The 16,407-nt window shown below is 44.1% G+C and overlaps 2 protein-coding genes across 2 annotated transcripts; both read left to right on the top strand.

Annotated features, from left to right (window-relative positions):
* The first annotated feature begins 334 nt into the window (after positions 1-334).
* LOC311027711 (uncharacterized protein) lies at positions 335-8,286 on the top strand. Its single transcript, XM_084031856.1, has 2 exons — positions 335-702; positions 6,270-8,286. The coding sequence occupies exons 1-2, from the start codon at positions 510-512 to the stop codon at positions 7,289-7,291; spliced, it is 1,215 nt and encodes a 404-aa protein (XP_083887982.1). The 5' UTR covers positions 335-509; the 3' UTR covers positions 7,292-8,286.
* Positions 8,287-9,847: 1,561 nt separating this feature from the next.
* Positions 9,848-16,189, top strand: LOC311027710 (uncharacterized protein). Its single transcript, XM_084031855.1, has 3 exons — positions 9,848-10,189; positions 12,979-13,830; positions 14,283-16,189. The coding sequence occupies exons 1-3, from the start codon at positions 9,904-9,906 to the stop codon at positions 15,080-15,082; spliced, it is 1,938 nt and encodes a 645-aa protein (XP_083887981.1). The 5' UTR covers positions 9,848-9,903; the 3' UTR covers positions 15,083-16,189.
* Positions 16,190-16,407: the final 218 nt, after the last annotated feature.

Genomic DNA, 16,407 nt, shown 5'->3' with positions numbered 1-16,407 from the left:
TCAGTCTGACCAGCGTCCAGGGGTCTCCGCACACAAACCTTCATGAAGTTTTGGCAGGAAATGATTTCCAAAGTAAAAGGATTCATTGTTTGGTTTCTCAAAAGAGAACTCGAACTGTAAATGTGATACTTAGAAATAAATCCAACTATTAGAACGTAACTACGTAATAAAAAAAGTAATTCTATTTAAATGAGCTCGTCTCTGCGCGGAAAAAAACGGAAACGAATTTAAGACGTGAATGATGGCGTTTTATTTTTGAGCCGTTTAAAGGCTTTTATTTTGAAGGTGACTCACCAGGATGCAGCGGAGTTCCTCTCTGAGCAACATGGCGGCGAATGCGAGTAGAAACAGCGGAGTCTCTTCGTTGTGTTAGACCGTGTGTTGGATCCACCCGAGCCTCCGTAGCCCGGATCCAGGTCCCCGAAAGGACTTTTACTCTGGTAAGAGTCAGAGGTCTCACCTCTGACTCGTCCGCCGGTAGCCTACAGAGCTACTCCAGTTAGCTTAGCATGTGTAAAGTCCAAATGCTGAGAGCGTTGGTGGAGCAGCGCCTCACTGCGGCTGCGCAGGAGATATTCGGGCTGTTTGAAAGAACGCTAGCGGAGTGCGAGGAGGAACTTTGTGGTTCTAAAGAGGAGAACCAGCGACTCCGGAGGCTCCTGGACACTGGTCTAGACCCGCAGCCTTGGTCCCGAGCAGCAGGTCGGTCCACGTCTCTTCTTCTCCTCCTCCTTTTTTTTAAATTTTTTTTTAACAACTTTATTGATAATACAGTTAGATGAGATAACAGGACAACCAAACCATCATAAATACACCAGGGGTTGACAGCAAGATAGAAAAAAAGCTTACAAAGATCATACGTTTCAACAGCTTTTTTATTCTCACAATCACAGAGGGAGGAGATTTATTGACCAACATATGCAGACAGTTCCAGGAAGTAGACTTAGACTTATGTATGTAAAATTTGGATAAAATAATTAACAAATGAATCATATTAAACTGAGAATTTAGTTTTTTATCATATTCAGTGTAGCCAAACAAAACATTTTTCCAGCATAAATTAAACTGGGGGTAAATATGATCACTGATAAAGCGTGCCAGTCTGCTCCATTCTCCTCCTCCTCCTCCTCCTCCTCCTCCTCCTCAGAACGATGCAGACGGCGCGTCACTGTGACGCAGGGGCGGTCCTAGACCATTTGGTGCCCTAGGCGAGCTTTACTGATAGCGCCCCATCCCCACGAAAAAAGACCTCATGTTCAAAGGATTGCACATTTATTTAAACAATGATTATCCAAACAATATAACAATATGTGCAAATGAATAAAACCGTTCAATAATAAATACACAAAAAATAAACTTTTAAACATATTTTATAACGAGGATACGGCCCGTTCCGAACCGACTCTGGTCTCATTACGTCTGTTACTGGAAGAGGCCAGTCAGCAGGATCAGCTGCAGGGGAATTGCCAGTGTTTGTCGCATCTAGAGGGCACATGAAGCACGCTTTCTCAACTTGTATTCAAGATAACTTACCAGACACACACACACACACACACACACACACTCACACACACACACACACACACACACAAGGTATAGAATAGATATAATGTCAACGTAATGCTATTGTAAGACTGCAGCATAAAGCATAACCTGATTTTTGTTTTAAAGAGAACATCCTTGAGCCAACTTAGATGAATAAAACTGGTCAGTTTAGTTATTGCTAAGAGAGACACACCAAGTGTGGAATCAGTGGTGCAATCAAGATGAGCAGCTTGCACTCACCTGAACATCCAGGCTCAGTGGTTAGAGGCAGGTGAGGCTGGCAGGAGGAGCAGCATGCTCTTGTAGTGTCTCCTCTGGTGGCTCTAGGTCCATAAACATAGAGAGAGCACACAAGAGCAAATACATTGACTGGATGAGACATCAGACATGGCACCACATATTGTCATTTTCACATAAGTCAATACATTTTTATCACCACAAACATTCACTGACACATTAAACTCACCGGAGGAAAGCGGAGCAGCTGAGGTGGATGGTTGTTCCTGGTCTGATGGTTCAGCTGCTGGTGGTCCGAGATATTTTAATAGTGAATTTAAATTGATATAAAAATAAATATTATCAACATGGAGTAAATCATTTCCATTTTTCAAGTGATATTAGGGGTGTAACGGTACACAAAAATCTCGGTTCGGTACGTACCTCGGTTTTGAGGTCACGGTTCGGTTCATTTTCGGTACAGTAAGAAAACAAAATGCAAAATATAAATGTGCTAGTTGTTTATTACTTTTGTGCTTTTAACAGTAGGAACATGCACTGGAGCTAGAATGCTGCTCAAAAATATAAATACAAGTATTTAAAATAATTTACAAAAAATAAAAATAAATAAAAATAACAGACTGTTTCTTTAAAAAAAATATTTTCTCCATCTGATGTGCAAAATTGAACAGTTGCAACACTAAATAGTTTAAAGTTGTTGCTCAGATTAAATAACATGAATAAGGCTCAGACTGTTTTTTTAAAAACAAATCTTTTCTCCATCTGATGTGCAAAATTGAACAGGGCAGGGAGAGGCTGTTTAAATGTGGTGGGGAGCTGTGTTTGCACGTTACGCTCGTCTTTCTCCCCGTTGTAGCGATGTTCACGTGGGGGTGGTGCCGTTTCAAATGCGTCAACACGTTTGACGTGTTGCCAGAAATATACCCGACCTCACATGAACAATGTCGGCAAACCGCTTTGCCGAAGTGTTCCCAAACGGTGTTCCCAAACGGGGAACCGAAACGGTTCAATACAAATACATGTACCGTTACACCCCTAAGTGATATTATTATTTAAAGTTGCTAAGCATTTTAATTTTGACATACATTTTATATAAATTCATTTAGTCCCATATGCTCACAGCTCTATGTGCATACCTCTCTGTATAAACACAACTCTACCTGCATATATAATGTATTATTATTATGCTCAACTTTTTTGATACGATATTCCATCAGTATACTTATCTCCGTTCATCAGTATATAACATATGCTCATCTTTTGCACCTCTGTCTATAAAGTCCACATGTTGAGATCCTCATCTGCATATGAGGCACTGCCTCACTCAGCACTTTACCAGTTTGCACTCTGGTTAGATGTAAAACTGTATTTCACGGTATTTGAACTGGACAGTAAAGTTAAAACTAATCCAAAACTGAATCGTATCTAATTTTCCTATATGGACAGTAATAATAGACTTTTCATTTTTAATTTCACAAAACACAATGAGATGCAAAGTGCTATATACTGTAGCTAGTGTCAACTTGTACAGTGTTTTTCTTGAATAATAGCCAGCCAGTCAAGGCCAACCTGGGCCAGCAGTCTGGACCAGTCTTATGACAGTCTTATGACAGTCTTATTATGACAACTTTGCAGTGGACTGCATGTTAATAAGGACCTAACCGAGCCGAAAGAAGCGGCGTCACACACCTTCATTGCTACTTAATGTTAGCTTACTAGTAAGTTGACATTATGCTGCTAGCTAGCTAGCATGATTATATCACGAATGCTCGGTGAGTTTAAAAAGTGTCTCATCAAAATGACATACCTTTCTCCTTCGCACGTTACTCCTGCTCTTCTTTTCGGCGCTTACGAAAGTGCACCCCGGATGGCTTTTGCCGTTTCATACAGTCTGTAAGCCCTGGACACCCAGCCGACCGACCGATCAGTGGCTCCATCAGCGCCCACTGATGCGCACAATGTGTGCTCGCTAACATGGTGTGACCGTGACTTGTAACAACTAAAGGGGCAATACATCAGAATTGTCATTTCTTTTACTTAAGTTTAAATGATTTCTTATGTCAAAGTATTGATGTAGATGGCGCCTAGGCAATGTCGCTACCGCCACTGCTGTGACGTATTCAAACGTCGGATATGAATATTAATACCGGAGAGCAAACGTTTCTTTGTTAACACTGAAAATGTTTCTGAAACACCAACACATATATGTAAGTAGTTAAAAAAGTTATGATGCGTTTAAGTGCTACTCAGTAAAAATGAGCACTGTGGGAGGTAAATTAGAAGGTAATCCTGATTTTTGGGACGTGGTGAAATAAGTAGTCTGGCGATATAAATAATATCGCACTATTTTTTAATCTCCTCTAAAGCAGTTTGTGGATGCATAATTTAACCGTTTGATGCATACAGTCACACCAGTATGATGAGTTGAGAAAGATAGGTAGAAACGCTACAGCACCATCTAGTGGTTAGAAGTGAGATCCAGTTTTAAGGATGTACCATTACTCCATGATCCTGACCAGGTTAATCAAAATACACTTAAAACAATTAAAATGGCAATAAAACATACTGGAATCACGTAACATTTTGTCAACAAACAAATATTTTTATTGCGTACCTACCTACCACCCCTACCTACCAACCTACCACCCCTACCTACCGTCCCTACCACCCATACCTATCACCCCTACCTACCTACCACCCCTACCTACTGTCTCTACCACCCCTACCACCCCTACCTACCGTCCCTACCACCCCTACCTACCATCTCTACCACCCCTACCTACTGTCTCTACCACCCCTACCTACCAACCTACCACCCCTACCTACTGTCTCTACCACCCCTACCTACCAACCTACCACCCCTACCTACCGTCTCTACCACCCCTACCTACCAACCTACCACCCCTACCTACCGTCCCTACCACCCCTACCTACCACCCCTACCTACCTACCACCCCTACCTACTGTCTCTACCACCCCTACCTACCAACCTACCACCCCTACCTACTGTCTCTACCACCTCTACCTACCAACCTACCACCCCTACCTACCAACCTACCACCCCTACCTACCGTCCCTACCACCCCTACCTACCAACCTACCACCCCTACCTACCAACCTACCACCCCTACCTACCGTCCCTACCACCCCTACCTACCACCCCTACCTACCGTCTCTACCACCCCTACCTACCACCCCTACCTACCGTCCCTACCACCCCTACCTACCAACCTACCACCCCTACCTACCAACCTACCACCCCTACCTACCGTCCCTACCACCCCTACCTACCACCCCTACCTACCGTCTCTACCACCCCTACCTACCGTCTCTACCACCCCTACCTACCACCCCTACCTACCGTCTCTACCACCCCTACCTACCACCCCTACCTACCGTCTCTACCACCCCTACCTACCTACCGTCTCTACCACCCCTACCTACCTACCGTCTCTACCGCCCCTACCTACCACCCCTACTAGGGCTGTTCGATTTTGCCTAAAAATAAAATCTCGATTTTGTTCTCTCAAAATCCGATTTTCGATTACGATTACGATTATTTTGTGAAATGACAAAAGGCAAAGAAATTATTTCAAATATGTTGCTTTTTTATTGAACATTTCCCCCATTGGGCTTTAAATGCAATTTGCTCTTATTAAACAAAAAATGAATGAATAAAGTGCAAAACTCTTTTTGTAAAATAAATAAAGTTTAAAAAAATAAAAGAAAAAAATCAGCAAATCAGCACTTGCAAACATACAGTAAGTTATATTTCCAATTAAATAAAACAAGACATTTTCTAATTAAACTAAACTGGGTCTTTGCATGCTAAATAATAATGTAACCCATGAAGGAGGTAGAGGTGTGTGAAAAATCGATTTTACGAGTTTCACCTTTTAACATCGTTCTAAATACATAATCGCGATTACGATTTAAAATCGATTAATCGAACAGCCCTAACCCCTACCAACCGTCTCTACCGCCCCTACCTACCACCCCTACCTACCGTCTCTACCACCCCTAGCTACCGTCTCTACCGCCCCTACCTACCACCCCTACCTACCGTCTCTACCACCCCTACCTACCGTCTCTACCACCCCTACCTACCTACCGTCTCTACCACCCCTACCTACCTACCGTCTCTACCGCCCCTACCTACCACCCCTACCAACCGTCTCTACCGCCCCTACCTACCACCCCTACCTACCGTCTCTACCACCCCTAGCTACCGTCTCTACCGCCCCTACCTACCACCCCTACCTACCGTCTCTACCACCCCTACCTACCGTCTCTACCACCCCTACCTACCTACCGTCTCTACCACCCCTAGCTACCGTCTCTACCACCCCTTCCTACCACCCCTACCTACCGTCTCTACCATCCCTTCCTACCACCCCTACCTACCTACCTACCACCCCTACCTGCCGTCATATGTCGTAGCGTGAGTGTTGCTCAGTTATGTGGCTCTGCTTGATTCTGTCCTGCAGACGTCCAGCAGCCATTGGCAGTTAAAGAAGAGGGCCCCGGTCTGGCCCAGGAGGACCCGGTAAACCAGGAGGACCCCCACATTAAAGAGGAACAGAAGGAACTCTGGACCAGTCAGGAGGGAGAGCGGCTTAAAGGGCTGGAGGAGGATGATGTCACCAAGTTCCCGTTCACTGCTATGAAGAGTGAAGATGATGAAGAGGAACCTCAGTCCTCACAGCTTCATCAGAGACACACTGGACATATGGAACCAGAAGCTGCTGGAGAGGACTGTGGAGGACCAGGACCAGACAGGGACCCTGAACCCGGAGACTCTTCTGAACCAGACACTGATGACAGTAATGACTGGAAGGAGACCAGAGTGTCTCAGTCAGGTTTAAAGTCTAATAAAAACAACGTTCCTCTCAGGAGTTCCAGGTGTAGCTGCTCAGTGTGTGATCAAACATTTTTGCGTAAGGCACATCTGAAGACCCACTTGATGACTCATATAGAAGAAAAACTTTTCAGCTGCTCAGTCTGCGGGAAAAGATTCACACAGAAGGTACAGCTGACACAACACAAGAGAATCCACGCGGGAGAACGACCTTTTAGCTGCACAGCTTGTGATAAAAGGTTTTTGGCCAAGGCGGATCTAAAAAGACACATGAGAACTCACACAGGAGAAAAACCATTCAGCTGCTCAGTCTGCGGGAAAAGATTTACACAAAAGGTACAACTGACACAACACATGAAAATCCACACAGGAGAAAAACCGTTCAACTGCTTTGTGTGTGGTAAAAGATTTATTCAGAAGATACATATGACACGCCATATGAAAAGCCACACAGGAGAGAAACCCTACAGCTGTGCAGTTTGTGAGAAAAGTTTTGTTAGCAGGGCCGATCTGAAGAGACACACGGTAACGCACACAGGAGAGAAACCATTCAGCTGCTCCGTTTGCTCTAAATCTTTCACGCAGAATGGAAGTTTACAGACACACATGAGAAGCCACACAGGAGAGAAACCGTTTGGCTGCTCAGTCTGAGTTTTTTGTGACAGGAAGATCTGCGGAGACACATGGAAGCAAATACAGGGGAATCCAAGCTTCGGCTGCTCGGCTTGTGAGGAATGTTTTGCACAGAATGGAAGTTTTGGGTGCAACAGCCCACTTTTTGGTAAATTTCTCTTTTTTTCACTTCCGTTTTTTCTTTTTTTTGTTGGAAGAAACTCCTCAAAGATGAGTGCGCAGAAAACTGTCCAGCATCACAAATTTGCCTGTGAGGGCTTTACAGAAGAAGAAGAAAACCTAAAAGAAAAACAAATGTTTGTAAAGGATTCTCTTACAAGGAAACTCACTTCACTTGGGAATCATGAAATGGAGGAGAACCATGTGGCCGATGGAGAGGACGATGGAGGACCAGACCCGGCATGTTGACTGAGACTGGAGATTCTGCCAGCGTTCCATCCCGGTTCCAGGTGCCCCCTGTGGTGTAGTCATGGGAAATCACGATAGAAGATGTTTGTCTGATTGTCTATTTGTCGAAGATATGCATGGTATACCATTTTCAGCTTTCAGAACCCATCATGTGTTTTAACTACGAAGTTGTTCCAGCTGAACCCTTGTAAATATGTGAGCGACTTGTATTTAGAATTTCCTGGACCATAGGAACATCATTGGAGAGTAGGAATTCTGAGCTTTCTGATGCACCTAATGCAGCTCGCATGGAAACACAGCAGCCAGAATGCCACGAACAACAACAGTGTGGTTTGTGATTCCCTGAGCTTGAGGTGTGTTTATCTGCTTGGAGCATCTTCTGACATGAATATGGATTTTCTTTATAAGCTGAAACATAAATAAAGTAAATGAAATGTATTGTTAATGTTGAAGTCAACGGTCAATGCAGTACCACTCTCCACCTGAACTGTCAGGATGGGCCGGGGGGGCGCTACCAAAAACATCTGGTTGTAAACATCAACTTAACTATTAACTTTTACTACTTGTACTTATACACTAGTATTATTACTCATACTTCAGTATCACAGTATTTATACCTTGTAATAGTACTAATCGTACTTCAGTATCACAGTATTTCTACCCTGTAGTATTACTACTCGTACATCACAGTATTTCTATCCTGTAGTATCACTACTCGTACTTCAGTATACTTCAGTATCACAGTATTTCTACCCTGTAGTAGCACTACTCGTACTTCAGTATCACTGTATTTCTACCCTGTAGTAGCACTACTCGTACTTCAGTATCACTGTATTTCTACTCTGTAGTATTACTAGTCATACTTCAGTATCACTGTACAGTGTTTCCCCTACCATTGTACAGGCCTGGCGGGGCCGCCAGGTCTCCTTGGCCGCCAGGCCAAAAACAAAAAATCAATATACCAAAAATAAGCCACCTATCAATTCATTCATAAATCAATAATCATTTACATTAGGAGCGCCTCCGCGCAGCACAGTAGACTTGCTCCGCAAGACGCGCGGCCGCAACAATCCACGCCGCGCGCTCCCACTATGTTCTTCTTCGTGTACTTTACGCGCTTGATGTTGTTCTGATGCCGCTCTGCCTCGTTAAACCACCACGATGTCGCTTTCTACTTTGAAAACACGGAAAGTTGACACTGTATTTTGACAAGCTGTTGCACTCTTCAGACTCGTGGTGTGAGCGGAACCGGACCGGTGCCGGAACCGGACCGGTGCATTTATAAGAAAAATGCCGCTGTGTGTCTCCGTCCAAAATCCGCTTTCCTCGCGCTGCCTGTTCGCACAGATCCGCTCGTGCGCACATTCGCTGATGCAGGTCGAGTGTTGTCGAGAAATAAATGCAGAGACGGCACTCCTTAATAACAACATCAAACCATGCGTGTGAAGTATTAGAACGTGATGACGTATGTACAACCGGCTAACGGGCCAAAGCCCGTTTGGGCTGGAGCCGAGGCACGCTACTGATCCCGCCCTTAGGCAGCCTATGTTAATAAAATAAGGATTGTTTTTGATAAGCTGTGGAACTCTGAGTTAACCTATTTCTACCTGAATTTCTATGAACTATTAGGCTGTTGAGTAAACCTATAACTTATATTTTACTTGATAAAATAAGACAATATATCCACTCATATGTCGTTATAGTGTTTTAGAGTAACTGCAGCTATTAATGTGATGCTCATCATTTTCCAGACATATTTTTCTGGACCCTGATCATTTCCATCAACCAGCACCTTAATAAGTCACTCTCTCCTTGTGATCTTGAATACACTCTGGTTGAACAAAAATGTTGAATGCAAATATAATAATTGCAGAATTGCAGACTGCTTGCTGTGCCACCTGACTTAATCCAACTGCACCAATACACCATCCCACACGTCTCGTCTGTTTAGGGTTTTTTCGGCGGGTACCACCGGGCCTGAAAAAAATTCTAGGGGAAACACTGCTGTATTTCTACCCTGTAGTATTACTACTATCACAGTATCGCGGTACTCCTTGTTGTTCGCCCTCCGCTCCAGCAGAGTTCGCTGTTCGCTTCCGCCGCGTCGCTCTAAGCGAAGCGAAGCGTCGTCGACGCGGAACTCCGTGAGCTCCGTGAACTCCGTGAACTCCGTGTGTGTGTCCGCGGCCCCGCTGGCTCTCTTTGTCCCAGAAAGGAGGAGGATGTGCGCCGTGCAGCTGCTGCGGGTGTCGGTACATGAGCGGCTCGGCGTCGCCGCTGAAGACGTTCTGCTGCGGCTGCAGAAAGGAGAAGAAGCGGCTGAAATCCCGGCGCTGAGAGCGCTGCTCACTGAGCGGCTAACGGCGGCTGCGGAGGAGATTGTCGGTCTGTTGGAGGAAACCGTGGCGGAGTACGAAGACCGAGCTGAGCGGTCAGAGCGGGAGATCTGCCGCCAGAGGAGGCTGCTCGATGCCGTGCTGAAGCCAGAAGTCAAGCTGAGCAGAGCAGGTCAGTCCCTGGGACACTTCCGGAGACGAGCTAGCGGGAGCTAACGCTAGGTCTCGTTAGCTAGCGGTGGCTAGCGGTAGCTAACGGCAGCTAGCAGCTATGCTGTTCAATATGCTAACGTTAGCTCCAAATCCGCCCGATGCTAACGCGTTTAACGTCGGCTGATTCAACCGCATCTTCCGCTTTTCACCTACAGACAGTCAGCGTTAGCCTGTCGTCATCTGGACATAAATAAAGGATCTGCTCACCTGCCTTGACCCGCATATGAACTGAAGTGACCTCCATTCTTAATCCATAGGGTTTAATATGACGTCAGTCCACCCTTTGCAGCTATAACAGCTTCAACTCTTCTTGAAGGCGTTCCACAAGGTTTATATATATATATATATATATATATCAGTGGCGAGCGGTGACCGTTTACTGTGGTCATGCTGAAGTGTCAATACCATGCGCGCCCGTGGGGGGGCATTATATTTTTGAATAAAAAATATAATATGGTTAGTGGAAACAGCTTGTAGTGATCACGTTGGTCCAGAGTACATTTGATCACTATAAGCGGTTGATTACTAAAACCGAATTGTTATTACAGTATTTCACTTATTTTTTTATGGAGAACATCATAAATGCCAGTTGTATAGTTTTTCAATGAGAAAAATGTAACGAAGCGGTCGTCAGCGCGATCCTCTCGTCAGCTCCAAACTCACCCGTCTGCACCTCAATCACAGACCACAGCTGGTTTTCCGCACAGCATTTACAGTAACTCACGTGACACGTCTTAGATCAGTAGGCGCTGCTGCCGGTGTGTTTTTAAAACGAACTAGGCTAGTAGCGCCGCAGATTTCTCATTCCCCACCTTGTTTGACTGAGAGTGTTTCGAGATGGTTTTCATGAATGAACAGGCAATATGTCGCTGTCAGACCGGATCGTTTGACGGGAGGGGGGTCGGCTAGCTAGCCATTTATGTTTCTCATACGCGCTAGCTTGAAAGTGACGGACGGAATTCTTTGCAGTCTTTGTGATATTTACTTCAGGAGTAGGCCGTCCACTTGAGATTATAGCTTTCTTTTCCTCAAAAGGTCTCCGCGAAAACGGCACTCAACGCAAAGCCTGAATATAATTAATATTTTCAGCCATTTTGACCAGGCTACACAATGAATGAACCACTGACAGTTTCCCGCTGAACAATTCAAACAAGTCATTTTTGCGCATGCGCATTGGCAGATAAGCTGCTTCACTGACAGCTTTTTTGCCATTCAAAACGCTCATCTACAGTAAACAGCTTTTAGCAGTAACGTACTAGTCGGTGTCACAGTGCGCATGCGCGAAACAAGCTGTCAGCTTTCCAGCTTTTCGCAAGCAAAACGGGACCGATTAGGCACGGATTTAAGACCAAAACAGTAGAACTAAGGTATTGTATAATTGAACACACTGCCAGATTAATATTTTCAATTATTTTTATTGAAGGGCTTGGGCATGCACTGCATTTATAGCTTATAATGACCGCTCGCCCATGATATATATATATATATATATATATATATATATATATATACAGTATATATACAGTATATATACAGTATATACATATGTATATACTGTATATATATATATATATATATATATATATACACAGTATATACATATGCAAATATACATATATATATATATATATATATGTATACATATGTATATATATATATATATATATATATATATATATATATACATATGTATATATATTATATATGTATATACATATGTATATACTGTATATATATACAGTATATACATATGCAAATATACATATATATATATATATATATGTATACATATGTATATATATATATACATATGTATGTATGTGTGTATATATATATGTATATTAGGGCTGTAACGATACACCAAACTCACGATTCGATTTTTGACCCACGGTTCGATACAAATTTCGATATTATTTATTTTTTTAAATTAAACATTTGATTTATGTAAGATGCAGATTTGGCGTGGAGGGCGTGTCTATCTGATGGTCTGTTAACTGCACAGGTCCCTCACTCAACTTACTACAGAGACATGTCCCACAAAGCAACGTTGCAGAACCAAACTAAGGTAACGTAGTAACTGTAACTGTCTTTGGCAACGGGGAAACAAATACCGCAGCTGTACGTGGAGAAGCGTCCTTCCTCCCGCCCGTCCTACCGACTCCTCCTCACATTTCTGCCCGATAAACAGCGTCTGTCACCGGCAAAAATAACTTTAACTCACCGAGTGTTTATGATGAAAAAAAGCCCTCCGGACCGAGACTTCAGTGAACTTTAGCCTCCGTCGGGTTTTGAGTGACAGGGAGACTCCAGGGAAACCCCTTGAAAACGCACACACGTCATCATCATGACGTGCACCGGGACGTCTCTTTGCGCTGCTTTCTGTGAATTACACAGCGGTTCGTCTTTACTCCAGCGGTGCTTCGCTCCGTGTGAACGAACAACGGCGGAGAATTAGCGAACGACCGCTGCGGTGTTAATGTGGTGTTACTTACAGCTCACAGTGCTGATCTGGACCGGAAGTTGTGTCGCGATTCTGCCTTCTTGTGGCGCGAGACAGGTTCGTGGATCTGAGTGTCGCGATTTCAGCTTCGATACGTGTATCGTTACAGCCCTAATGTATATATATATACATATGTACTGTATATGTATATATTTATATGTATATATATATTTATATGTATATATATATAGTGTGTGTGTATATGTATATGTATATATATAAAATAAGTTTTGCTTTGTTTCCTGTAGACGTCCAGCAGTTGTTGACAGTTAAAGAAGAGGGTCCCAATCTGGACCAGGAGGACCCCCACATTAAAGAGGAACAGGAGGAACTCTGGACCAATCAGGAGGGAGAGCAGCTTGAAGGGCTGGAGGAGGCTGATGTCACCAAGTTCCCATTCACTCCTGTGAAGAGTGAAGATGATGAAGAGGAACCTCAGTCCTCACAGCTTCATCAGAGACACACTGGACACGTGGAACCAGAAGCTGCTGGAGAGGACTGTGGAGGACCAGGACCACACAGGGACTCTAGTCCAGATGGACTTCCAGAACCTGATACTGATGATAGTGTTGATAGTAATTTTTGGAAAGAGACCAGAGAACGTCAGTCAGGTGAAAACATATTGAGCTCTGAATTTGGAATAGCAGAGAAATCTTTCAGCTGCTCACTTTGTAAGAAGTTTTTTACACAGAAGGGACATTTACAGAAACACATGAGGACCCACACTGGAGAGAAACCCTTCAGCTGCTCAGCATGCGGCAAAGCCTTCAGTGAAAACGGAAACCTGAAGGTTCACATGAGATCTCACACGGGAGAAAAACTTTTCAGCTGCTCCGTTTGTGAGAAATCTTTTGCGCAGAGTGGAGATTTACAGAAACACGTGAGGATCCACACTGGAGAGAAACCGTACGGCTGCTCCATCTGTGAGAAGTCTTTTACCCAGCGGGGACATTTACAGAAACACATGCGAGTCCACACTGGAGAGAAACCTTCCGGCTGCTCAGCTTGTGGGAAGACCATTGGTGACGGTGGAAACCTGAAGACTCCTGTGGGAGCGAGGAGCTGCACGGTCTGTGACCGAGGAATCGTGTGGCTCGGAGGTAGAAGGAACTCCAAAAACACAACAGGGTCTCGTTCATGAAACGTTAGTACTTCTGTGAGTGGATCCATACTTCGACTCACGAACGCCACCGCGTAAACCTCTGATTTGATCGTAGCCATGTGTACGTTCACGAACGCCAATCAATTGTAAACTGACGCGCGCTCTCACTGGTCAGCAATTGGCTTAAATCCCGCCCACAAAACAACACATAAGGAGGTCTCCTGTCGAGACGACCGCTGGTGTTTGTTATTGTTGTGCTAAAACGGAGACGCGGTTGAGCGAACGTCTCTCAAAGACGACGGTGAAAACGTACAAATAAGAATAAATGAACAAAAGATAAAAGACGAGCTGCTCATTGGACCAGATGTTTCACTGGTGTTCAATAGTGATGATGATGTCACTGCTTCAGTGGTGCTCAGTAATGTGTCTCTGCTTGATTCTGTCCCGCAGACATCCAGCAGCTGTTGGTGGTTAAAGAAGAGGGTCCCAGTCTAGACCAACAGGACCCGGAGCCCCCCCACATTAAAGAGGAACAGGAGGAACTCTGGACCAATCAGGAGGGAGAGCAGCTTGAAGGGCTGGAGGAGGCTGATATCACCAAGTTCCCGTTCACTGCTGTGAAGAGTGAAGATGATGAAGAGGAACCTCAGTCCTCACAGCTTCATCAGAGACACACTGAACACATGGAACCAGAAGCTGCTGGAGAGGACTGTGGAGGACCAGGACCACACAGGGACTCTGATCCAGATACTGATGACAGCGATGACTGGAGGGAGACCATAGAACCTCTGAATAACGGGGAAGTTCCCGTCTGTGCTGGTGAGAAACCATTTGGCTGTGCCATGTGTGGGAAAAGATTCAGCCTAAAGACTTGCCTGAACAGACACATGAGATCGCACAACGGAGAGAAACCGTTCGGCTGCTCAGTTTGTCAGAAATCTTTTGCACGGAGGGAAACTTTACAGAGTCACATGAGAATCCACACGGGGGAGAAACCATTCAGCTGCTCCGTTTGTTACAAAAGGTTTTTGCGTAAGGCACATCTGAAGAGACACATGATGACTCACACGGGAGAGAAACCCTTCTGCTGCTCCGTGTGCGGTAAACGTTTCACCCAGTCGGGGAGTCTGAGACAACACATGAGCATCCACACGGGGGACAAGCGCTACAGCTGCAGCCTCTGTGAGCGCCGCTTCCCCTGGTACACCAGCCTCAAACACCACCAGTGTGTCGGCCGGCAGGCCTCCTAGCTCCGGAACCAGAGGCCGACGCTGCTTCGGCTTCTTTTCTTTGTATTCATGAATGTTAGTGGACATGTGGTGAGATCCCGTCTGATAAAAACATGAACTTAAAATCAGATAAAATGTTAGATTTACAATCTGACACCAGGTCGGAAGGCAAAGCTCTCGATTTACTAGTCTGTGTACGCTCAGACCCTCACCTGTGGTCATGAGGTTCTGGGTAGCGACGAGGTCGGCTGGAATGAGCTTCCTCCGTAGGTAGGCGGGGCCTCAGAGAGAAGGGGCGGAGCTCAGACATCCGGAGGGAACTCCCAGTAGATTAGTTACTCTCTCGCTTTGAAAGGAGCCAGTTGAGGTGGTTCAGGCAACTGATCAGGATCTTCCTGCACGCCACCGTTAAGCCTCGGTAATGCTTCCGCGTAGTGATCACGCAACGGCCACGCAGTTGCTTGGAGACCGTGATGGTTCTGCGTTGGGTTTACGTGTCGAAATGCAATTCAATGCCACACCGGTAAAGGGCGCTATGTTTTTTGTAAAGACTGACCGACCGACCGACTCTTGACGTATATCGTCGTTAGCCTCGTTATAGCCTATTTGTTTACTTTCCGGCTTTAAACGTCCACAATTTTTCATTATATTACACACCTGGTTTATTATTATTATATTACACACCTGGTTTATTATTATTATTATATTACACACCTGGTTTATTATTATTATATTACACACCTGGTTTATTCATCTACCAGTAATTTTGCTTATTGAAGCCGCTTTAACTAAAACAAGTAAATGGATAATTTGATAATTATGTCTCTTCTCGATGATCAGAGTCTGGAAGAAGATGTTCAGATTAGGAAGTAAAAATTGTCTAATAAAATAATAAGTACTAATAAAATAGTACATCAAAAAGGCAGTTTTATTCATTCTTCCTGAAACATCTCTCTCAATGCTCATTTCTACTCGTATACATATCACATATTCAATATACTACTGTAAATTAATGTTCCTCTTTTGTCCCCGGTGGTGGATGAAGTACTGATATTTTTCATAAATAGGATTAGTAAATACTGTGGTGTAAAGATACTTGAGTTACAAGTAAATAATCTCTTACATTCAAACATATGCAGTTGGTAAATATGAAGAACATTCTAATTACATTCATAACAGATGCTGGATTCGTCATAATGTATTTGTTGATTATATTTTACATAAATAATCATAATCTAGAAGTTATTACTAATTAAAATAAGTGTAATTACATGTATGTTCCCTCAGAGCTGCTTTGATGTAGCATAATATGGGAAAACTCAAATAAAGTACATGTACCTCGAATT

This window comes from Eutrigla gurnardus (genome assembly GCF_963514095.1).
Source record: "Eutrigla gurnardus genome assembly, chromosome: 17".
Taxonomy (NCBI): Eukaryota; Metazoa; Chordata; class Actinopteri; order Perciformes; family Triglidae; genus Eutrigla; species Eutrigla gurnardus.
This window is presented reverse-complemented; position numbering and strand designations above follow the sequence as displayed.